Source organism: Anabrus simplex, chromosome 1 (assembly GCF_040414725.1).
Source record: "Anabrus simplex isolate iqAnaSimp1 chromosome 1, ASM4041472v1, whole genome shotgun sequence".
NCBI lineage: Eukaryota > Metazoa > Arthropoda > Insecta > Orthoptera > Tettigoniidae > Anabrus > Anabrus simplex.
Window position 1 is genome coordinate 559,854,785 of NC_090265.1, and position 25,411 is coordinate 559,880,195.

Consider the following 25,411-nt stretch of genomic DNA (forward strand, 5'->3'; position numbering starts at 1 on the left):
TGGAAGGAAGTAGCAGAAAATAAGCAGATGATAAGTGTGTCTGGCAACACTCTTAAACAAGATATTTGAAGGGGCAAAATTCCCTAAAGAATGGCAGAAGGGGATCATATGTACTATTTATAAAAATAAAGGGGACAGGACTAATTCCAGCAATTATAGAGGTATAACCCTGCTGGACTCCCTGAGCAAGGTGTACACAGGTATTCTAGCAAATAGATTGAGGAAGTGGGCAGAGGATTACTCAATTCTATCATGCTTTCAAAATGGATTTAGGAAGGGGAGGATGATAGCTGATAATTTAATGATTGTGAGAACCATAATTGATAAATATGTGAGAAAAGCAGGTGCCAAAGTATTTATCGCCACAATTGACTTCCAGAAGGCGTTTGATACAGTGAGTGGGGAGGCCCTGTTCAAAAGATTGGAGTGGGAGAGAAGATGAGAACAGCGATCAGAAGTATATATGAAAAAGTTTATTGTAGCATCAGGGTGGAAGATGGGGTGGTGAGTGGAGTGATTGAGTCGAAGGTTGGGTTGAAACAGGGATGTCGCCAATCCTTTTCCTATTGTTTATAAACGACCTACTAGGTTGCCATGTAGAGAGAAAATGGGCTTACCTGGTGCTAGGAAAACAAGAAATTCCAGGATTAATCTTTGCGGATGATGCGTTGTTCTGTCGTTGACAGCTGGAGGTTTGCAAAAACGTTTTAATAAAGTAGGGAGTTTTGCAGAGAAATGGTCATTGAAGATTAATGGTAAGAAGTCTAAGGTGATGGTATGCAGAAAAGGGAATAAAAAGAAACCGGGAGTAAAGTGGGTAATAAACGGGGAAGAGACTGAGGTGGTGGAAATGATGGAGTACCTGGGGGTGATGCTGAGTAGAAATGGTACAGTAAAACCTCGTTAATTCAAAGTCGTTGGGACTCAAAAATCGGACTTCAAATTACGTGATTTCGAATTACCCGCCAATTCGCAATTCAGAAGTACCAATCCTTGCCGCGTTACAAAATATTCTAAGGCCCGTTACTGCATGCAGTTAACCTTGATTCACAGTTTATACCTTTCAAATGCCATGAAAAAGAACTATTTCCAAAATGTATCCAAGAATATGCATTTACAGTAGGTATTCAAGAAATGCACTCGGATATCTCACTGGCAAACATAACCTCACGCAACGAAAGAAAGAAAGGAAAAAAAAAAAAAAAAGCACGATTCAAAGACGAAGAGAAATCTATGCTGGCTCCCATGTGCAAGTGCTTTATTAATTGGATTACTATACTGTATGCATTTTAGATGCCTTGTATTTACACAGAAAGTACCCGATGCCCTTAAAATCGAACTTTCCTATGACTCTATCCTTGTACGATTTCCTGCCATGGCACTTCTCTCGTACCGGTACTCCAGAAATGTAAACACCTGCCGCGTCAAAAAGTATTCTAAGACCCATTAATACATGCAATCACCTCTATTTACAGTTTAAACCTTTCAAATGCCATGGAAAAAAACTATTTCCGAAATGTATCCAACATAGTGCATTTACAATATGTTTTTCTGCACACTGCCTGTTGCATGATATTGCGGCGTTCCTTAAAAGGTTTAATACAAAAGAATTCCGATTTCATTCAACTTAGCAATCATGAAGCGCACTGTAGACCCACTGAAGTGAGTAAGTGCGGAAAGCTACCCTTCCACGTTCCGGAACGCGCGTTCTATTATGACGTGGAGCGGATAAATTTTGAGTTGATATTACTCTGTAACATACTATTGTTTTAAAATGTAAAGGCAGTTTCGAATTAAAAGTCTGAATTTCGGTAATGGGGCCGGCATTGTACTTCGAATTACGGATTATCCGTATTTCGAATTAAACAATTTAAATAACATGCAAAACTGTATCTCATGTTTCCGGGAATGAGAGCTTCTTCGAATTAGGCGGGATTTTAAATTAACCAATTTTGAATTATCGAGGTTCTACTGTACTTGGATGGAGCAGATTAAGCATATCAAATGGAGAGGCCAAGCAGCACTCTCAGTAAATAGGATATTGGAAAATAAATTTAGGGGAGCAAGCTATGCTATTCAAAGCATGGTATTTAACACGGTGGTGAAGGGTAAAATGCTATATGCTTCGGAGGCTTGGGGAGGAGAAAAAGAGTGTGTGATATTAGAACAGGTAGAGAGTAGGTTCTGCAAGATTGTTACAGGCCTACCCTTGTGCCCCGCGAGTGCAGGTGCGAAGATGTTATGTAAAGAGTATATTAAGGTAGATATTTTAAAAAGAGTGCTTGGTTACTGGTGTAGATTAAGAGAAGGGGCAGGGGGCCAGATCCTACAGTCGGCCTACCAAAGTCAAATGGAGGATAACTATGGTGAGTACTGGGTGGACAAGGTGAAAAACACCTTAGATAGACTGGGGTTGGGCGAATTTTTTAACGTTAAATGGGGCGGGAGCAAGGGAGCGCATTGGAAACACGTGATTAAGAGGGCGAGATATATTGTTGAACAAGAATTGAAGGCCGAATGCCAGGATAAGGCTACCCTAAAAATGTTTCTGAAAGTTAATCAGATGCTAAATCCGAGAGTGGAAAATGTAAATGGGGGGGGGAGAAGAGTGCTAATCTGGTGGTTGTTAGGTGTATATGTTAAGAAGGGTTGGGCTAAGTTAAAAGTAAATACGTTGTGTGTATTATGTGGTGAAGAAAGGAAAGACTTTCATTTGCTGACAGAGTGTAAAGAAACGCTTGAAGAGAGACGGCTGTTTAATAAACAACAGTTGGAGTGGATTTCTCATCCGTGCAATGAAGACAAGCTTTTGAGGTGGTTAGTGGTGTTACGGAAAAGTGCTGGAAATTTGTGTAAGTTTTTTACAAGAATCAGAAACAGATGCTCAGTAGCCTTAAAGGCAAAGTCTCAGCTGTGCCATGAGAAGGGAGTTAGTGTAGCAGTTTGTCATGACACAAGCAATGTACTGAATCAGCACAGTGGAGTTGTCGACCTTCCTAGCTGCTGACTAGAAGCGGAGAAGGGGGAGGGGAGGTGCTGCCGTGTGTCACCACAGAGAGACGTACTAGCATATGCAATAGATGCTAGATCAGCCAGGTGACACACGCCATCATGTATCTAGGAAGTGAGGTGGTTTTAGCCTGGGGTTGCCGTACTTTGCCCTTTTAAATTTATTTTTAATTGCCCTCCTAATTTTATTTTTAATTGCCCTTTTTTTTTTTTTATTCAGTTGGCAGAGAGGCCAGTAGACTAACTTTCCCTTGTGTTCTGTATTTTGTGCTGTTATGCCCACCAGTGTGGGGTATCATTGTATCTTTATAAAGTATTGTATATGACATCTAGGTTTCCTGGTTTTTTGTCCTTGCTGTAATTGTCGTAGTTTTGCATGTTTTTTTTCTTTCTTTTTTCCCCAATTGAGGATTGTTATTTTTCTCCGTTAAGATCGATTAGGTTGTGTAAACTGTAAGATCGGGAGAAAAATAAAGGTTTACTATACTATACTATACTATACAAAATCCTTCCAATACTGTCAGGAAACAATTTCAAACATTCAACATGAAACGCGAATAGACAGTGGTATTGTTCAGGTGCAAATTTCGAGAACGCAAATAGACAGCAGTACTCCCTAGGCCACGCCCAACACTGCCGTAAATAAACAGCAGTACTGCTCATTGGGTTAATGCACTAAATTTTCAAAAAAGTTTGTATATTCCTTATATTATGACATGATTATAATATAACAATGAAATTGTTTTAAATACCTCCATATTTTATGACAGTCATCGCTGTTGCTTTAGATAATTTATATAGCCTACTGCTTTCTAATATTGACAGTATTAAATAAATTACAGGCATAAACTAATACTTCAAATATTTGAAAATAGTAATATGCACTGTAAATCGCAGAGTATATTACACAATGTACTGTTGTAGCTAATTTCCTGTTACCCTCATGCCCTGATAATGAAAGAAATAATTGTTTATTAAATAAAAGGAAGGATTGCAACAACTATTGAGGTATCTCATTGGCTAGTATACCAGGCAAAGTATTCACTGGCATCTTGAAAGGGAGGGTGCAATCAGTAGTTGAGAGGAAGTTGGATGAAAACCAGTGTGGCTTCAGACCACAGAGGGTCTGTCAGGATCAGATTTTCAGTATGCGCCAGATAACTGAGAAATACGAGAGGAATAGGCAGTTGTATTTATGTTTCGTAGATCTAGAGAAAGAATATGAGAGGGTACCGAGGGAAAAGATGTTCGCCATATTGGAGTACAATGGAATTAAGAGGTAGATTATTAAAATCAAAGGCATTTATGTTCACAATTGGGCTTCAGTGAGAATTGATGGTAGAATAGTTATTGGTTCAAGGTACTTCCAGGGGTTAGACAAAGCTGTAATCCTTCACTTTTGCTGTTCGTAGTTTATATGGATCATCTGCAGAAAGGTATAAAATGGCAGGGAGGGATTAAATTAGGAGGAATTTTAGTAAGCAGTCTAGCCTATGCCGACGATTTGGTCTTAATAGCAGATTGTGCTGAAAACCTGCAATCAAATATCTTGGAACTTGAAAAGAAGTGCGATGAGTATGGTATGAAAATTAGCGTTTTGAAGACTAAATTGAGGTCAGTACATAAGAAATTCAACAGAACTGAATGTCAGATTGGTGATACAAAGCTAGAACAGGTCGATAATTTCAAGTATTTAGGTTGTGTGTTCTCCCAGGATGGTGATATAGTAAGTGAGATTGAATCAAGGTGTAGTAAAGCTAATGCAGTGAACTCACAGTTGCGATCAACAGTATTCTGTAAGTAGGAAGTCAGCTCCCAGACGGAACTATCTTTACATCGGTCTGTTTTCAGACCAACTTTGCTTTACAGGAGCGAAAGCTGGGTGGACTCAGGATATCTTATTCATAAGTTAGAAGTAACAGACACAAAAGTAGCGAGAATGATTGCTAGTACAAACAAGTGGAAACAATGGCAGGAGGGTACTCGGAATGAGGAGATAAAGGCTAATTTAGGAATGAGCTCGATGGATGAAGCTGTACGCATAAACCGGCTTCGGTGGTAGGGTCATGTGAGGTGAATGGAGGATAGGTTACCTAGGAGAATAATGGACTCTGTTATGGAGGGTAAGAGAAGTACAGGGAGACCAAGACGACGATAGTTAGACTTAGTTTCTAACGATTTAAGAAGAGGTATAGAACTAAGTGAGGCCACAGCACTAGTTGCAAATAGAGGATTGTGGCAATGTTTAGTAAATTCAGAGGCTTGCAGACTAAACTCTGAAAGGCATAACAGTCTATAATGATAATGTATGTATGTATGTATGTATGTATGTATGTATGTATGTATGTATGTATGTATGAAATGAATATAGAATCTGTCTTTACACCCCTATTAGCCAACACAAATAGTACGGTAACTATTTTTATCGTGATGCTCAGTGTGTCACCAAGTACTTCTCCATGTTTACCACTGTGATGTTTTGGTGCTGATCCAATAAAATTCTCTTGTAGGCTGAGAAGGACCATTCAACATTGCATGAAGTCACCGGTGCATATGTTAAAAGATAAAACTAGCTGGATGAAATATCTTTCGGGGGCTCTTCTTGTTTGCCACTTATGATCTTGCAAACAGATAGAAAGCTTTGTTAAAACTCTGACCAGTGAAAACCATCCCAGATTCAGAGAAAAGATTAATACTGCTGTACGTAGTTGAGGCACTCGGACCTACTGTATGTTACACAAAATTTGTACAAATATGTAATGTTACTAAGAGTAGGTAGGTAAAAGTATGTAAAATGAAACACAGGTAAAAACATATCAGAACCACAATTCACAGACATTTTTTATTGTCACCTGTCTACAAGTAAAGGAATGGACTATGTAATTACATAAGAATTCGGGCCCTAGTCATAACTTTCAATGCCATGAATGCGAAATTTGAGTGAACTATATTCATTAGTTAGTGTTTTATGTATACTTTTGTACGCTCAAACTATTTTGGGGGGTAGTAACGAGCTCAGAGAGGGAAGAAAGCAGCTGTGGCCTTAATTAAGGTGCAGCCTAAGCATTTGCCTGGTGTGAAAATGGGAAACCACGGAAAACCATCTTCAGAGCTGCAAACTGTGGGGTTTGAACGTGCTCAAACTACTGGCGGAGAAATTACATCCGATTCCCACAGTCAACAACATGGCCATTTATTGCGACTTCAATAGGTTAATTTTAATTCAAGTAAATCGTTTTGGGACGAGATTGAATATTTCTTGTACATGCGGATATGACCTTCATAACACGTTCAAAATTAATATTGGGAGAGTTAGATACCATGATTTGTCATCAAATTATTACCATGTTAATTAAATTTAGGACATGTGGATTATTTGATTCTGTGACCGAGTGGAAGTTGTTCTTCGATTAAAGGCCTGTGTAATGAACATGTAATTTTGTTAGACTTGCCTTGGGTAGTTTATATTTTGCAGCAGTCTATTATACCGGACCATTTATATCAGGCAACATTGTTGAAACTGTGACGGCGTGTTTTATTAGTTGGGAAATATTTTACATTTTTTACAATTTTACTTTATGGTGCACTGACAGACATAGGTTTTATGGTGGCGATGGGATAGGAGCGAGAAGGAAGTGGCCATGGCCTTAATTAAGGTACAGCCCCAGCATTTGCCTGGTGTGAAAATGGCATACCATGGAAAACCATTTTCAGGGCTGCCGACAGTGGAGTTCAAGCCTACTATCTCCTGAATTGAAGCTCACAGCTGCGCAACCTTAACCACGCGGCCAATTCGCTCTGTGATCTAATAACATTACATTTATAATTCTTGTGATGTTTCATTATGTGTGCATTTGATTGTAGGTTTATTTATGTTTATGTCTATCTCTTTACTCCCATGGGGAACTATTCATAGCGTACTCACTCACCCACTTAGGTTGTTATGTAAAGTTATTCTTACCTGCACAATCCCCCCCCCCGAGACAATTAGATTGGCAAGGTTAGGATTCCACCATGGTGTCGTACACGGATATGGAATAACAAGTATTACTTCCAAAGCTGAAAATAGTGTAAATGGTTCACAGCCGTAATAATGTTTGTGTAATTTCATTCAAGCTCAAATTTTAAATTTGTGTGTTGGTACATAATATCTTTCCTCAAGATGAACTCTATCCAAACCTGAAATTCAGTGTAATTTACAGTTTATCTCCGAATCCAAGACACTTTTTTCCTTCAGAATTTCATGTGAAAATCAAGAGTCGTCTTGCATTCGTGACCTGACTGTAATGAACAACACCGGCAGCTACCACAGTAACCACGCTGCTTCCCTTCACCCTCAGCACGCGTGCGAATACTCACCGACTTTTAACGTCAGCATCTTTGTTAAATATCGCTAGCCGCTGCAGCAGGTTGTACAGTGCCTCTGTGTAACGTCACTGGTTCATGAAAAATAGTGGAGAGAGAATGACATTCTACTAGCTTCTACAAAAATATTTCTCAAATCTGCGGAATGGTATCAGAACATTACTCTCTTGAGCTAATTGTAAGGTCGACGTTACGGTTGACTTCCAAGCCTCAGTTGCACAGGAAATGTCATTCGAACTGGAATAGCAGGGATGTGACCCTTAGAATTCTAAGAAAAGCCACGGTTACTCACTGGCTTAGTTTTAACACATCTACTGTACCTGATGCTTAGTAAAAGGAACAGTTTTATATACAACTAGCAGATGTACCCGTGCTTCGCTACAGTATTCTACATTGTATTCGAATACGGAAGTAAATACTGTACGTGCAGTAAATAAGACCGTTTTAAAATTGCGTGTCTCTTAGCGTTATCCGAGAAACAGCATGGAGAGGTCCCCATATGTTGTTTCCAATGTAAAGCGTTTGTTACGGATTTGTGATGATAACGGCAGGCTCACTTCCGTACTGCCATTCACAATCGAGTTGGGAAGTTTACATTATGATTGCAGGAACACTGCCTATTGTGCGGTCCAATCGACTTCCAGACAGATTAGAGTTGAGGATTTTTTTATTATAATGGCAGGCAACTTGTGTTGTGCAGCTATTATTATAATGACAGGACCCCTTTCCTACTGCCAGCCAGCTTACTGCCAGTCACACCAGATTGGTGAGTTTCCATCAAAATAGCAGGCCACTATGCCTAATGCCAGTCAGATTTAATATGAGTACATTTGTTTATAATGGCGGGCACCCTTGCCTACAGCTGAACACAATCGGGTACAGGAGTTTTAAACATAACTGCATGCTCCCTTGCCTTCTGCAAGTCAAATCGAGAAGTAAATTATTCATTACAAAGGTAGGCTTTCGTTACTAATGTCGCTTTCCAAAGGAGTTGGAGAAGGACCCCATTCCTACTGCCAGTCAAAGTCCGCTTGGGGAGTACTGATTACAATAGCAGACACACCTTTCCTCGATCGCTACAAATCGACATAGGTGAATATATATAGATCGACATACGAAATTATATGCATGTTTACATTATTGCAGACCTTCATTTACAGATTAACTGCTGCTAAACGGTACGTCATATTGACATAAGGATTGTATCATAAGACGCCGAATTTAGTGGCCTAAATTGCTGGTCCGACGATATATCATCTATTCATGGGTCAGATCGAGTTTGAAACGTTTTTGTAAGATTATCTCACATTGCATTACATTTCGGATAATTATGCGACAGCTACATACATAGCATTTGGCTCACATATGGCTACTGGGTGGGCCAATTTTAGTGTAGAGTTTGATGATTCTATCTTTCCCATAAGTGATTGAAAGTATGAATTATGCATGTGGAAAGTCCAAATTTACTTAACGTCGAGAAAGAGAGAAAAATCACACGTAAAAGGGATACAGATACGACAAAAATTCATAAGACCAAGATTGTAGATCACTCCAAATTGAATGGAGACTGTGCCATCCATTATGTGATAGGACTTCCCAAAGGTCTGCACCATCATTAAAATTGCCTCCATATTTCGATATTCTTCGGGGATAAAAAGTGAAAAATTTAAAGATCTTGGAAGTTTTCCGACCATTCACAAGCTAAAATGTATAATTTTGTCAAATTTCAATTTTCTTGTTCGTGTGGCAGATTATGTCGCAATCTGGATTTTGGGCGAGAACTTTCAAGAAACTAAACCAAAAAAATATACAGATGGTCATTACTACCCCTTAAACGGGTAGCTGTACGAAAATTTCGCCAAAATAGTCAATGTACAGGAACACAATCGTTACGATTTTGTTTATATAGATAGGTAAGGAATCTGCTCCACGTGCAACACATTTTGGGCTATGTCCGATGCATTTAACCTGCAAAACCGACCATTCATGATATCTCCCTTATTAATCCTCCTGTTGAAAAAATGCACTTGAAAATAAAAAGTTTTAGAAATGGATTTCCATCAAGTTGGGTCGATTTCTAATCAGCTTGGTCTTGTACTGTATATATTGTGGAAAGTAAAATCACCATTTCGGTTCCCTATAAACTGTCAGTTCATTCCGGAAATATGAAATGTTACTGACCTTTAAAACCTACCTTTGGACAGGTGGCTGCTAAATATAAAGTTTGATTCAAATATCTTCAGTAGTTTTCAAGTTGTAAGAAATACGCTTAACACGCACCCGCTCTTGAGTTAAGTCCGGTGGAACTTGTACCGAAAAGCGGTCCGTTAATGATATCTCCCTTATTAGTCCTCGTATCGAAATGATGCAAATGAGAAAAAAGGTTTAGAAATAAATTTCCATTAAGTTTGGATGTGTATATTTTGTGGGAGTGCAAAATCACGGTTTTGGTTTAGTATAAACCCCCAGTCAATTCAGGGATTTAGAAACAATATTTTCCCTGAAATGAAATGGCGTATGGCTTTTAGTGCCGGGAGTGTCCGAGGACATGTTCGGCTCGCCAGGTGCAGGTCTTTCGATTTGACACCCTTAGGCAACCTGCGCGTCATGATGAGGATGAAATGATGATGAAGACGAAACATACACTCTTGCCTTCTACCCAAGAAATAACCACAAATTTAAAGGCATGATGAGGAAAATGGCAATATGTTACTTCCCTGCTGGCATGCAGTCAGAGACGTTGTCATGGCAACCTGTAAGTTCGTTGTCTGTCTGTCGGTCACTCAATGCAGAGCATGATACCCACAGAAAATAGTAAATTTCTCCGTTATTTGAAGAGTAAGGTAAATTAAATAATTCTTCACACCATGGAAGCTTCACTTCTAAGATAATGAAAGTTGTTTATAATGAAGATGCGTTTCACATGTGATCCATGGAGTTTACATAAAATCAATAGTATAAGAGAAAATGGAGGAAAACCAGTTAAACCATTCTGGTTTTCCTATAAACCCCCAATCTATCCTTATCGAAACCTTCCTCGGGATGAGTATAATCTAAATATGAAGTTTGGTTGAGATCTATCCAGCCATTTCGCCGTGATGGTGGAACAGACAAACAGACACGAAAAATAAAAACCACCGATTCAGTCTTGAGTCCCCCCTGTGGGTGGGGGCGGTAGAATAACACCCACGGTATCCCCTGCCTGTCGTAAGAGGCAACTAAAAGGGGCCCCAGAGGCTCCGAACTTTGGAGCGTGGGTTGGCGACCACGGGGCCCTCAGCTGAGTCCTGGCATTGCTTCCACTTACTTGTGCCAGGCTCCTCACTTTCATCTATCCTATCCAACCTCCCTTGGTCAACTCTTGTTCTTTTCCGACCCCGACGCTATTAGGTTTGTGAGGGCTAGGGAGTCTTTCATTTTCACGCCCTTCGTGGCCCTTGTCTTCCTTTGGCCGATATCTTCATTTTTTCGAAGTGTCGGACCCCTTCTATATTTTCCCTCTGATTAGTGTTATATAGAGGATGGTTGCCTAGTTGTACTTCCTCTTAAAACAATAATCACCACCACCACCATCAGTCTTGAGTTGACCTAAAACGGATAAATATCTGAAAAATTTACAAAACAAATTTTGTGATGGATCTTCATATTGTAGATATGTGGAACAGGTATTGCCAGCAAATTTTCAATGGGTTATCTCCAATAACATGATGACAATTATAAGTTAATGGTTATTAAACATGCGGATGTGAAGAATAATTGTGCAGCCACAAGAAAATACAGCATAACTAAAGCCAATGTTCGGCGTTAGCATGAAGACAAAGATAGCTTAAAAATGCATACTGTACTGTAAAATAAATTAATTCAGTTGCCCGCAACAAGGACGTTTTACAGAAATCAAAGAAGAAATTGTAAGGTACATGCTCAAAAAATGCAAGGTTGGAATGGTATTACGACAGCGCACAAAATTTGTTGACCTTTAATGTCCCTATCCCACCTACCAAAGCCGACAAGTGAGATATGCATGCTGGTTGTAGCTGACACTTAGTAAAAGTAACAGTTTTATGGACAACAGGAATATTTACGTGATGGAGCGTCGTGTTGTAGACACGTGGAACAGGTATTGCTGGCAAGTTTTCAATGGGTTCATGGATATTATGATGCTTTAAAGAAGTCAAACATTTAACTGTGAGGTACGTGCACAAAAACCGTGAGGTCGGAGTGGCCATAACACGAAATGCAATACGAATGTGGGCTCGCGAGATTAATTCCCTGATAATTTGCTAAGGCAGTACCAGATACCTCTAATGAAAATAAGGGAAATAGGTAGGATTTTAGGTACTTATGTGTGTTTATTTTTTCTCAAATTAAATTTGAAATTTGTTATAAATAAAATTTTGATTTCATAGCACTTTTGAAGCCTGATTTTCATTTTTTTGGTGGAAAAAGGGGGGATCATCTGAAATTCAAAGTCGTCTTAGATTTAGAGAAATATGGTATAACTCATATAATCATTAGTATTAAAGTGACAATATAAAGGACATGATTATATATTTAAAACTGGTCAAGAATAAAGAAACACAACACAATCTACAGTAAACTGTTGTATGGAGATTGGATGCAAATATTACCTTCTTGTATTGTAATGTCTATCTGCTGTGCATTAGGACTTGCCATCAATTCTTGATAAGCTCGTGCTGCTTGATCAAATAATTGTACAAGGAGTGTGCAAGTCTTTTGATATTCACAACGACCAATCACAGAGAGTTGTTCCAACTGTTGCTGAACCATGCCCAGGTCATCTAAGGGATCTTCTAACCCTTCCCTATAAATAACAAAATTCACATATGTAGAATAAGACATACACAAAGAATATATGTACACAGCATGGGATAGCAGTCTCTTTCTCCCAAACTTGCATATCGTTGCTAGTTGCTTTACGTCGCACTGACACTGATAGGTCTTATGGCGACGATAAACTTGTATATCAAGGACTGCTCATTTCTATATACTGTTCAAAATGAAGACACTGTTTTATGACACATAATTCACATCGTTTAGCCTCAATTTACAGATGGCAGAATATAAATTATGATCTTTATTGATTTTTTTCAACTGACAAATACTAACCCAAAAACGAACGTTGAGGGAAAGCTACTAACATCCCACCCTGTGTAGGGAAGGATGTACCGTATTTTCTCACATAATTAACAACCCTGCACAATTCATGCATCCCAATATTTTTTGGGTCCAAAGTGGAGAAAAAGGAAATGTTCACATAAATGTTCGAACGTCCATCACGCAGCTCTGGATGCGTTTCAAAATAAAGATGTCAACTACTCAAGTACCAGCCTTCCTATTGCAAAACCGGGCATTGCAAATACTGGAAAACTTCCTGTTATCAGCCGGTAGGAAATACCACTGCACTAGTTCAGTGGGATAATCTGCGCAGAAGTGACTAGCGACGCTCTATTCCAGTCTGGTACAAACATATTTGACGAGTGTTTCGGGTAACGGACATGCGTTTCCTGTGATCTCAAAATTGTTTGTTAGTCCACAGTCAAGAAGTATTCCAGCAATACTGCTTCGTATAAACTCGCGGTGACCAGTTACACCGGAACATACAGGAGGGCAGTGGGCCACAAGTACTCAGTGTCCGCATGTAACGTGTGCTACCAGGGTAACAGAGAAGTGCACTTCAAGAGACCAACAAGTTTCGCAAAGCATTTCGCAGAAGAAAAAAAGTGGCAAGTTTCCGAAACTAGAGGAGGATCTGCTTAAATATACGATTTCATTGCGCAATGTTGGATATACCGTTTCTCAAGAATTGCTGTGTTTTAAAGGGCAAGAAATAGAGCTGTACATGGAATCAGTGTCTCAGACTTGAAGGTCAGCCGCGGCTGGATGATTAATTTTATGAAGACAAATGGAATTTCTCTTCAACGAAGAACAACATTATGCCCCAAAAAAATGCTGAATGATTTCAACCAAAAAGTCATTGATTTTCATAGCTTTGTGAATGAGAAGCGTAAAATGAAGAAATATTTTATATCCCAAACAGGAACTGTGGGTCAAGCGCCAATCAGTTTCCATGTGCCACAAAGTCGAACAATCGATAAGAAAGGGACATAGTGTGTTACAGTACACATTACCGGAAGCGAAAGACAATGATGTAATGCAATGTTTGCTGTAACAGCTGATGACAGAAAGCTTGCCCCTTTTGTTGTTCTAAAACGAAAAACAATACCCAAAGTAAAATTTCCGCGAGGGATCCACGTTCGTATCCAAGAAAAAGGGTGATGGATAAGTCACTCGTACAAGATTGGATACGAACGGTTTGGAGAAATCTAGCAGGGTCCATCCTTCGATGCCCAGCCCCCCTCATATTGGACAGGACAGTTTTCTTTATTTGCCGGTATGTTATTATTATTATTATTATTATTATTATTATTATTATTTATAAGTTTCATTTTCCGTATTGATTGGATTCAATGTATAGACAAGAAATGTGTTCCACCGATCAATACTTATTTATTGTAAATGGATTTACATTAGTACCGGTTTCGGCCTTTCACGGCCATCATCAACTAGTACATAATTATTACAGCCATCAGACAAAATTACAAAGATGTTGTTATGTTAGATCATCTGGATGTCTAACGGGGATGGAAATAAAATATATTGCAGTAGTGTGAGGTTAAAATATCTGTGATCAAAGGTGGTGGTGAAGGTTACAATAAACTAAAACCTATTGAGTGTACATTGGACAGTATAAAACACTTAAAACGTTAAACACATTAAAATATGGTATGTGTGTGTGTGTGTGTGTGTATGTGAAAACGCTTCTTAAAATTTGAGTTTGTGTTGTGTGGATTTTATTTCAATCTTCTTTGTGGTTTTTGTGCTTCTGTATCATGTTGATTTGGTTGTATGAGGTGATCTTCGAGATTGTTCTATGGCTGATATATGTCATATTAATACGCGGTAAGAACCCTTGTCATGAAAAATTTTTTGAGGACTAGGTAATCCAACTGTTGATGTACTTCAGTAAGTTTTATATGATGAACTGCAAGACTTGAGTTTAAATTTTGATTAGGAGCTGTTGGTGGCGACACCTCTCTCGTCTATGTTCATGTTATGGTTGTTATCTGTAAAGATAACCTAATATAAGTATAGTGTGTGTATGAAGGAATGCTCGGTGTATGTATGGAAATGAAAAGAGTAGTTATTATTGTTGTTGTGAAGGTCGTGTACCGATATGTTTGGAGGCTTGCTGTGTTCTACTACGAGTGCATCTGGGGCTCACGTTAGCTGTGGAGAGGGATGTAGGTGGACGGGAAGGAGGAGTGACTATTGTGGAGGTAGGGGCGGGGTCAGGCTTGTGATTCGTCGGTTTATTAGGGCGTGTTTACTATTTTGAGATAATCATTCTTTAATGCAGGAATGGCTTTATAAGACGATGCTGGTTTTCTCTGTAATGTCGTTAATGTTAGGATTGTGATGAGCGTATTGGTCCAGAGAAATAAAGATATCTTCGGTTATGCTGAGCAGGGGGCCCTTAGAGTTCATGTTTAATATTGCCATATAGTTATTGATGTCTGTGAAACTATGCTCAGATTCTTCTATATGTTGGCCTATTGATGAGAAATGGTTGTGTTTTACTGCATTTGTATGTTCATTGTAGATAATATATATATAGATTTGGTGCAGATTTGATGATGACATCTTCGTAATTATAGATAATAGTTCCACTGACGCAGATACTATACTAGACAAACTTAACACTTTAGACCCCCAAATTAAATTCACTAAAGAAACCAAAAATAACCGTACCTTAAATTATTTAGACTTGACAATAACCAGACATGATAACCACTTATATATTTATTGAACGAATCAACGACTTCCCGCAATTACGGGTTGCCACAATGGACAAAGTAAAGCATATCAGGATAGAGAAAGTTTTTATCATATAGAAATATAGTGATAATAAGGATTTCTTAGATTATGGAGGTCCGAACAGGTGAGATTTCAGGATTTGTACTGATCCACGTATGGTGGTGGTAACTATTCTTTCAATGCTGTTGATTGGCAGGTCGAACTTTTTCCAGAATTCTACGAACAAGGCAGGTATTGTGCCACGAGCACCAATCATTAGGCCGATAATCTCTACTTCATTCAGCTGGTATTTATTTTTGTAGAACGGAATGGTGGGCGCGTAGATGTTCTGTTTTTCAAGATGAACTTCAGTAGACTGGCCGACATGGTGCTCGAATCGGATAGTCGGATCGATAATGAAGCCTTTCGTGTCGTTATTTTTAAAGGCAATTATGTCAATTCGTCTTGTGCTCCCTGTCGTAGACAAACCGTGGACTTCTTCATATACACAGAAGTTTTTGCTACGGAGTTCTTCTGCAATCAGTGATCTTATCTTGTGGTGACGAGAGTTTTGTCTGTACATTGCTCAGAATTTTGAAAAAATGGTATTTCTGTATCGTTCATGTCCACAGTAACAAGGAAATGCACTTTTTTCTTTTCCGTAATTTCTGTCTGTCTGTCTGTATGTATGTACATGCATCACTTGAAAACGGCTGAAGAGAATTTAATGAAAATCGGTATGTAAAGTCGGGGGATGAACCACTACAATCTAGGCTATAAATCATTTTATTCACACTAAGTGAAATGGTAGTTTAGGGGAAGGCCTAAAATTTAATTCTCAAATATTTATACTTTAAGTGGTCCTGTCGATAAATACTACGTAACTAAAGTTACATAGAATTAAATTTCTGATCATTTATGTCTTATACAATTTTACTGTACCGGCTATGATAACACTGATATTCATGAATTTCAATTTTTGTTGCTAAGTCCACATCAACGCCGAGCCACGAGAAAATGGGTGAACAGAATTTAATGAAAATCGGTATACAGAGTCGGGGAAGAAAAAACTGTAGTCTAATCTATAAACAATTCAATGAACCTGGGTGAAATGGTAGTTTAGGGGTAGGCGCCCAAAATTTCATTTTTAAATACCTTCGTTATGGCTCCTATAGAAAAGTACTACATAACAAAAGTTATAGAAAATACAATTTCCGATCATTTATGTTTTATTCAGTTTTACCGTACCGACTGTGATAAGAGTAGTATTTCAAAGTCGGAAGAAAACTAAATGCAAAGGCCTACAATATCGAAAGCGCATAACATTAATCAACAATAACATTACATTGACCATTGTTTGTTGTGATGTTCTTTGCCTCTTATCGTGCCCTCAACTCCGATAGATGGGATTACTGTTTCGTACCGAGTATAACAGCCTGACCCAATATTGGCGGGAAAGAGCTGGGGAGTTAGAAAACTTTTTTCTTTAGCATGCCATTCCTCTGGTTCATACATTGTCTGATACTGCTGATACGTAACACACGGGTTCATCAGTATTCCAGCTATTCGTTCCCTACCCTGACGCACTGTTTTGAATGAGCAGTGTGCAGATTTGGCAGAGGCTCACTTAGTAATAGTAGTATGACCTGGTCTAGAATTACAATTTAGGCCTGTTCCAAATTATAGCACTACAATTCACTAAATAATTCAAAATTCAACCCTGAAAAGAGATGTTACTTAAGAAAAGCGTCTTTCTCTTCACTTTTATTAAATTCTACATTCATTTTGTTCCAAATTAGCAGTGAAGAGGGGTTTTCTCCTCTGGTTTGGAGGAAAAATTTGCCTCCAAGTCAGTTAGATTTTTCCGCCACCATTGTAGTGAAATGAGATTTTCCGACTCAACAGGTACTCGTAGGAAAGAGATTAGTGAAAGGGAATAGATTTGTCCTCCTGGGACTCCCCGCTATTCGACACACACACACACACACACACACACACACACACACACACACACCCCCCACGAAAAAAACGAAGAGTGTTCACGGATCAAGGCTGTGCGGTTCGGACTGTTAGATCGGCAGTGTAGTACTGTTCGTTAAAAGTGAGAAAATGCATGGTTTTTCATTTGATCGAGTATTTCATATTGCTTTTAATTGCGCCATTCCTACTGACGTCATTGTAATGACCCATGTTCATTTCACTTGGGAAAACCACTAAGGCAGTCTTTCTGAGAATGTAAAAAAGCAGGTGGAGAGTGAGTGTTTGCCATTATATTGAAAACTCCCCATTCTGATTGTGACTGATAGTAGGCAAGCAACTGAGCTCGATAGCTGCAGTCGCTTAAGTGAGGCCAGTATCCAGTAATCGGGAGATAGTGGGTTCGAGCCCCACCGTCAGCAGCCCTGAAGATGGTTTTCTGTGGTTTCCCATTTTCACACCAGGCAAATGCCGGGGGCTGTACCTTCATTAAGGCCGCAGTCGCTTCCTTCCATTTCCTAAGCCTTTCCTATCCCATCGTCGCCATAAGACCTATAGTCCATCTTCGTAGTAAGCGTCTTTCTGGACGACCGGAGGTGTGGCCTGGCCTCGTGTGCGAGGAACTATGGGAGCGTTCGCGCTGGTGGTGGGGGAAGAACTTGAACCTTTCCTCCAGCTGACACAGTCGAGTTCAGGCAGCGGACGTAGCCCTGGGAACTGACTGAAATAGTGTGGAAAGCTTAGGCGCGATACGTTCCCGGGTCGGGGTGGTCATTATGCAATGGCTCATCGGTGTACATACATCACACTAACTCAAAGGTGTAGGAATTACTTAATATGATAAACTAGTGAAAATAAAATAGTACCGTACATTGTACAAATCGAGTCTTATCTTTCGATTGTCTGCCTTAAAACCTTGTCAATTAACTACACAGGCCTTTGAGCATAACATTCTAAAATTTCAGTTCTATTCCAGTACGGAAATACTTCGTAACTTTCGTCGTAAATGTTGGTGACGTCAAGAAATCAGAGGGTCATGCCTAAAAGAATTCATATCGGATGATGCTTTCGACACAACTTGAAATAAATCTCAGTGTATAGTAAAAGTGGAGGTGAATATTTTGGCACTCTGTAGCCTTTAATTTATTCTTATACATTCTTACGAATATGAAATCTGTTATATAAAATTGAAAGGTCTGAACCATTTGATAGAAAATCAATTGAACATAAGACAGTAACTTGCAACTGGTAATACTGCGAATAAAGGAAGTTCGTTTGAAACTCTACTGTACTGTATACCAAGGAAAGGCGCATCGGTACGCGCTATCAGTTCATCAATCGCCTAACGAATAGGAGGAAGTTGTTTCCACTGACAGCCTGGAGATATAATCTACTTAACGTGATTTCTAGTGAAATACGTATAAAAGAGATTAATAAATGCAAATTTGTCGCGAAAATGAAGAGAAGAAGCATTAGCAGAAATACTTCAGCTACTTTCATAATAACATTAACAATGTCTACTTTTCTTGTCCATCAGAAGAAATATAATAATATATAATACTCTTGAATAACCTGCTATTGTTATGACTGAGAGAACAGGTCTCCTACAGCAACAGCAGCAACAAAAACAACGAAAACAGCAACAAAATGCTCCGGAACAATAGACAATATAAATCTGTCTCATAAAATCAGAGCAAAAATATTATCGGACTTCTTACGTGTTCTATGATCACATTTGTTTAATATTCGGAGTTCAGGGATCGTATTTACAAATTATTCAGAATAATCTTCACTCTCGTCTGAATCAGTGTCATCTGAAGTTTCACCGAGGTTGATGTCGGACTGGTCTAATTCTAATTCCTTATGCATGGTGTTGTCACGCTCCCAGTATTCCTGCTCAGTGTCTTTTACGTGGTCGCAACATTTTTTTCCGTTTGTCATGCGAATACTGTGCAAGCAATATCCGCAAAGAGCTTCCTTTTTGTCGAGTGTGTCTGCTGTCAAGTCACGAGTGATCTATAAGACAGAGAAATATTTCGTACAGAATAAGCATTTTTATTTATACTGGGAATAGGAGCGCCTCATTTATGAACAGTGAAGGCATTAGAGATGCTATGGCACACATTTTTATGCTAAAAAACTAATTATGCTGTATTACTATTAATTGAGATATATTCTTTTTTTTTGCTAGGGGCTTTACGTCGCACCGACACAGATAGGTCTTATGGCGACGATGGGATAGGAAAGGCCTAGGAGTTGGAAGGAAGCGGCCGTGGCATTAATTAAGGTACAGCCCCAGCATTTGCCTGGTGTGAAAATGGGAAACCACGGAAAACCATCTTCAGGGCTGCCGATAGTGGGATTCGAACCTACTATCTCCCGGATGCAAGCTCACAGCCACGGGCCTCTACGCGCACGGCCAACTCGCCCGGTGAGATATATTCTTATCACGGACCTCTCCTTTGATATCTCCCCAAACCGACTCAGTGTGATTGAGATCTGGATGATATGTTTCATATGTTCACTCATGGTATAAACACTTTCACGTGCCTAGCCTCGCAGTGGTCTCCCAGATTTAGAAGAGGACCTAGAAGCCATGCTCGTCACTTCAGTAATTTCAACTTAGCCCGCACGTAACAACACGCGCCGCTTGAGAGACGTTTTCACTTCAGCGCTAGCCTGGCGACTGGACCTGCTGTAGGAGTGGGGGGACGATAGCTCCCACCACTGCATGCGCAACTATTTCTCGCGCAGGACGCTTTCAACCAAAACGGACTATATCTGTGTCAGTGTGATGTAAAACAAATAGCAAAAGAAGTAGGCAAGCAGACCTACCACCAAAATGAAAATTCCCTAACCCAGTCTTCATATGAGAAAAGACGTGTGGTGACTTTCCCGTCGCGTTTCTACGGTAACATTGCTATGCAATATAATACAATCTTGCTCACAAGGTGTACACTACTTAACATAAAATTCTGTATACAATGTAGAATTCCGTAACGAAGCACAGGTACATCAGCTAGTGAACATATAAATGCAGTAAAACACAACCATTTCTCATCAATAGGCCAACGTATACAAGAATCTAAGCATAGTTTCACAGACATCAATAACAATATGACGATATTAAACATAAACTCTAAGGGCCCCCTGCTCAACATAACCGAAAATTTCTTTATTTCTCTGGACCAATACGCTAATCCTAATCATAACATTAACGACGTTACAGAGAAAACCAGCATCATCTTTGATAAAGCCATTCTCGCATTAAAGAATGACTATCTCAAAATAGTAAACGCACGCCCTAATAAACCGACGAATCACACGCCTGACCCCGCCCTTACCTCTACAATAGTCGCTCCTCCTTTCCCTCCACATACATCCCTCTCCACAGCTAACGTGAGCCCCAGATGCACTCGTAGTAGAACACAGCAAGCCTCCAAACATATCGGTACACGACCTTCACAACAACAATAATAAGTACTCTTTTCATTTCCATACATACACCGGGCATTCCTTCATACGCACACTATACTTATATTAGCTTACCTTTACAGATAACAACCACAACATAAACATAGACGAGAGAGGTGTCGCCACAAACAGCTCATAATGAAAATTTAAACTCAAGTCTTGCAGTTCATCATATAAAACTTACTGAAGTACATTAACAGTTGAATTACACAGTACTCAAAAAAAATTTCATGACAAGGGTTCTAACCACATATCAATATAACATCTCAGCTATAGAACAATCTCGAAGATCACCTCATACAACCAAATCAACAATACAGAAGCACAAGAACCACAAAGAAGATTGAAGGATAAAATCCACGCAACATGAACTCAAATTTTAATAAGCGCTTTCACACATATATATACCATATTTCAATGTGTTTAACTTTTTAATATGTTTAATGTACTCATGTCCAATGTACACTCAATAGGTTTTAGTTTATTGTAACCTTCACCACCACCTTTTATCACAGATATTTTAACCTCACACTACTGCAATATATTTTATTTCCATCCCCATTAGACATCCTGATGATCTCACATACCAACATCTTTGTGATTTTGTCTAATGGCTGTAATATAATTATGTACTAGCTGATGATGGCCATGAAAGGCCGAAACCGGTACTAATGTAAATCCATTTACAATAAATAAGTATTGATCGGTGGAACACATTTCTTGTCTATACAGGGTACTGCATTTACACGAATAATCCCCGCACCCTAACATTAGGTAGGCTTATTTTGAAAAAAAGAAATGCCAACTTCGACGCAAAAAAAACGCATCCCAATTTCGTGGCTCAAATTTTTTTTAAATGTGCAGGTATTATTTGCGTAAATACCCATATTTACGTGAATAATACCCGCCACCGAATAATTCCGCACCCCAAATTTAGGAAGGCTGATTTTGAAAAAAAATGCCAACATTGACGCAAATAAAACCCGCACCCCAATTTCGTGCCCCAATTTTTTTTTTTAATTATGAGGGTATTATTTGCGTAAATACGGTATTATTATGTACTTACATGAATTGTACTTCTCTTAGTTCATGTTTATTTCGCTTCAGGTCGTATTATCACCTCGTAACGGGAAGAATGTTCTCCAGTGTCGGTACATCAAACCCACATCTCCAACTCACCTGATGAACCCTATTTGACTTTTCAGAAAAATTCTCACGCCTGAATTTTATGCCAAATGTCAATAACTGCAAATGAGTTGAACCAATTGTGTTTATATTATATTTGATATATCTTTTAAATGTAAACGAGTTGTAAATAATTTTTAAATATCGGAATTTCTTGAATAACTTACGCATCCTTAGTTTTTGCCTGTATTTTTTGTCACAAACGGTGTTAATTATGTGAGAAAATATGGTGTATGCATATATGTGTATATATACATACCGTATGAAGTAAGAAGACTTGAAAATATAAAACTAAGGGAACTGCATTATATCATTCATATATTTTGGTTTACCCTACTGAAAGAAAATGGTATTCCTGTAAGATTTGAAGTTTGGGAAATGTTCCACTAGCCCAACATACTTAGGCGGATGGTTAAGTAATGCTTTTTTTTTTAATTTTTTTTTTTTTAAAGGTTAATATGTAAAACAAAGTAAACTATACACAATGAAGCCAAATATTTTAGCGATTTTTCAACATAGAAACCAAGTCTCTCAGCATACTTATTCCTTTGTGGCACTAGTTTCAAAATACCCTGTTCATAGAACTATGTCTTTTGGAAGTATACCCACCTGTGCACTACCAATCACCCTTCTTTATCAGAAATGAAGCACTGACCGCCCAGGATTTTCTTTACTGAGCCGAACAGATGAAAGTTGGACGGTGCAAGGTCTGGACTGTACGGTGGGTACTAGAGCACCTCCCACCCAAATTTCTTCATTTTGTCACTAACATAAGCCACAACATGGGGGTGAATACTGTCATGGAACAATCTGTCATTTTCAGAATTGTGTTTGTCACAAAGGGCATGATGCGACTTGACCCATGTTCCTCTGTAACTTGCAGCACTTACAGAGGTCCCTTGTGTAAGAAATTCCACCAGCAGAACATCATGACTATCCAAAATCACTGTTGCTAGAAAAATTTTGTGGATTGCATCACTCTGAATTTCTTCTTTGCTGGGGAATAGGGATGTCTCCACTCCATAGAGACTGGCTTTGTTTTGGATGTGTATTGGTATGCCCAGGACTCTACTCCATAACACACTAAGTGATACAAGCATGTTCTCATTCGCTCATCTTTGTGGTCATTTGTCAGGTTCTCTGGCACCCGACGGGCACAAAATTCATGAAAACTCAGTTTGTCATGCACGACATACACCATACAGCAAGAAACATTAAACCGCTTAGATAAGGTTTTTAGATGGATCAGTCATTTGTTACCAATTGACTGCTCAATGCCTGTGACACTCCATTGTGTTAAAGCTGTTGCTAGCTGCCTAGAACGCGGCAAATCAGCCTCCTTCAAAGAACATGCACCATCTGGTGGTAGTATTGGCAGTGATAGTTGTCATTTTAAGACGAAGTACAACTCGGCAACCATCGTGTAGTAACACTGATCGGACGGAAAATTGGTCTGACACTTTGAAAAATAAAGGTATTGGCAAAAGAAAGGCAAGGGCCATGAAGGGCGTGAAATCAAAGACTTATAGACCTCACATACCTAACACCGTTGGGGTCTGAAAAGAACTGAGTAAACCAAGGGCAGATAAGAAAGATGAAAGCAAGGAGCCTGACACTAGCGGAAGCAGTGCCAGGCTCAGCTAGGGGAACCGTGGTTGCCAAACCATGCTCAAAAGTTCAGAGCTCCTTATCCCCCTTTTAGCCATCTGGAGATGCTGGTACAGTCCATACAGTCTTCCTCATACATTTACCTGTAAATTTCATTAAGGTTTAGTTGTTTCGCCCACAAAAAAACAAACTATACCTCATTGCACTTCACAAGCTGACGGCAATAACATGTAAGCCATCTTTGCTAACTAGTTCATGCCTATATCTAATTGAACAGATGATGTCTCTAGCACGAATTTAAACTATATGTCTGTAAAATTTTAACATTCCAGCCACAATGGCATTCCAAGAAAAAATTACTGAACGTTGTTTAACTCCTTCACTGTCTGCCCGAGTACGTACTCAGGCTCCCCATTACCACTGTACGGCGTCGACCCGAATACGTACTCGGGCTTGTGCAGTTTAGCCGTAATTGCTTTGATTGTAGGCAAAAATGAACACAAATGGCTGATTTCAGAGAATAGTCCACCCAAGTAGGGTAAAAGGAAAGTTTAAAATAAAACTCAATTTGTTTTTATGATAGATAAAACATTGATATTTAGAAATTTCATGATCCGTATTGAAGTGGGATTACAATAATTGAAATGAATTAATAGGGGTCCGCCTATTCAATACAGAAACATTTATTAATGTGAATCAATCACATGTCGTTCACATAAGGTACTAGTTTCGGCACCAAACTTGTGCCATCATCAGCTACCGAGTCAAATCAAACAAACAATATAACCAGAAACAACCTTAAAACACACTGTAACACCTACATGGATTAATTTTAAATAAAATTTGGTACATGATAAGTTGCACTTCAGTACAAAATTCTTTTAAAATGATGATGACACCATTGTTTTGTACATAATGTTGGTTTCTCCAGCTTGTGCACATCTTTTGTTCTTTGATCTTGTTGAAATTACGCTGCAGAGTTTAAAGTCATATATTAACACTTTTTTTGATCTGTGGTTTGGTTCCGAAAATAAACGTGCATGTGATGAACTTGGTTAGACCCAAAGAATTAATTCTCACTTCAATATGGTGTTTTTGGAACCTTGAGCAGCCTGTTTGATCGGCTATGGGGATCAACATCCCCTATGGGAATCAACATCTGTATTATCTGATGGCCAAGCAGGCATCAATTTTTGGTAGTGAGACAAAGTCTCTCGTAGTGAACTGGCACTGCCAGTGGCTACAATTAGCCTACGCAGTGGCCTCCACGGTATGCACTGGCCATGCGTCTTGGTGGATGTGCTAGGTACCAACTGATGAGCCCAGCCTAGCACACGGGGGCAAAACGCTGGCAACCAGGAATGAGTTAGCTGGAAAATTTATAAAGTCCAATAACGGACTATTTATATTGGTATTATGTATTCATTTATCGATGTGTGGTCAATTGAAACTTTATGTACAGGCTAAATTCGTTTGATATTTCTCAATGGTTTTAGGAATTAATGTTTATTATGATGAATAGGTACAAAAATAATTATAGAAAATATTAATTCTAATGCTCTTTCTCTTCGCAGTAAAGTGCTTATTTAGGTTATTAAAAGTTTATATACCGGGCGAATTGGCCGTGCGCGTAGAGGCGTGCGGCTGTGAGCTTGCATCCGGGAGATAGTAGGTTCGAATCCCACTATCGGCAGCCCTGAAGATGGTTTTCCGTGGTTTCCCATTTTCACACCAGGCAAATGCTGGGGCTGTACCTTAATTAAGGCCACGGCCGCTTCCTTCCAACTCCTAGGCCTTTCCCATCCCATCGTCGCCGTAAGACCTATCTGTGTCGGTGCGACGTAAAGCCCCTAGCAAAAAAAAGTTTATATAAGGTGTAATACAGCAACAAATTTATTGCTGCAGGCCATGTAAACAC

At 39.1% G+C, this 25,411-nt stretch overlaps 1 protein-coding gene across 5 annotated transcripts in view; it reads right to left on the bottom strand.

Moving 5' to 3' along the window:
* Positions 1-25,411, bottom strand: part of Ranbp16 (Ran-binding protein 16) — a 360,844-nt gene that overhangs the window by 158,331 nt on the left and 177,102 nt on the right. For all 5 annotated transcript variants that reach the window (XM_068225077.1, XM_068225075.1, XM_068225076.1 and 2 more), the window contains exon 9: positions 12,003-12,196. In XM_068225077.1, the coding sequence (XP_068081178.1) occupies positions 12,003-12,196 (194 nt within the window). The remainder of the gene's footprint in view (positions 1-12,002; positions 12,197-25,411) is intronic.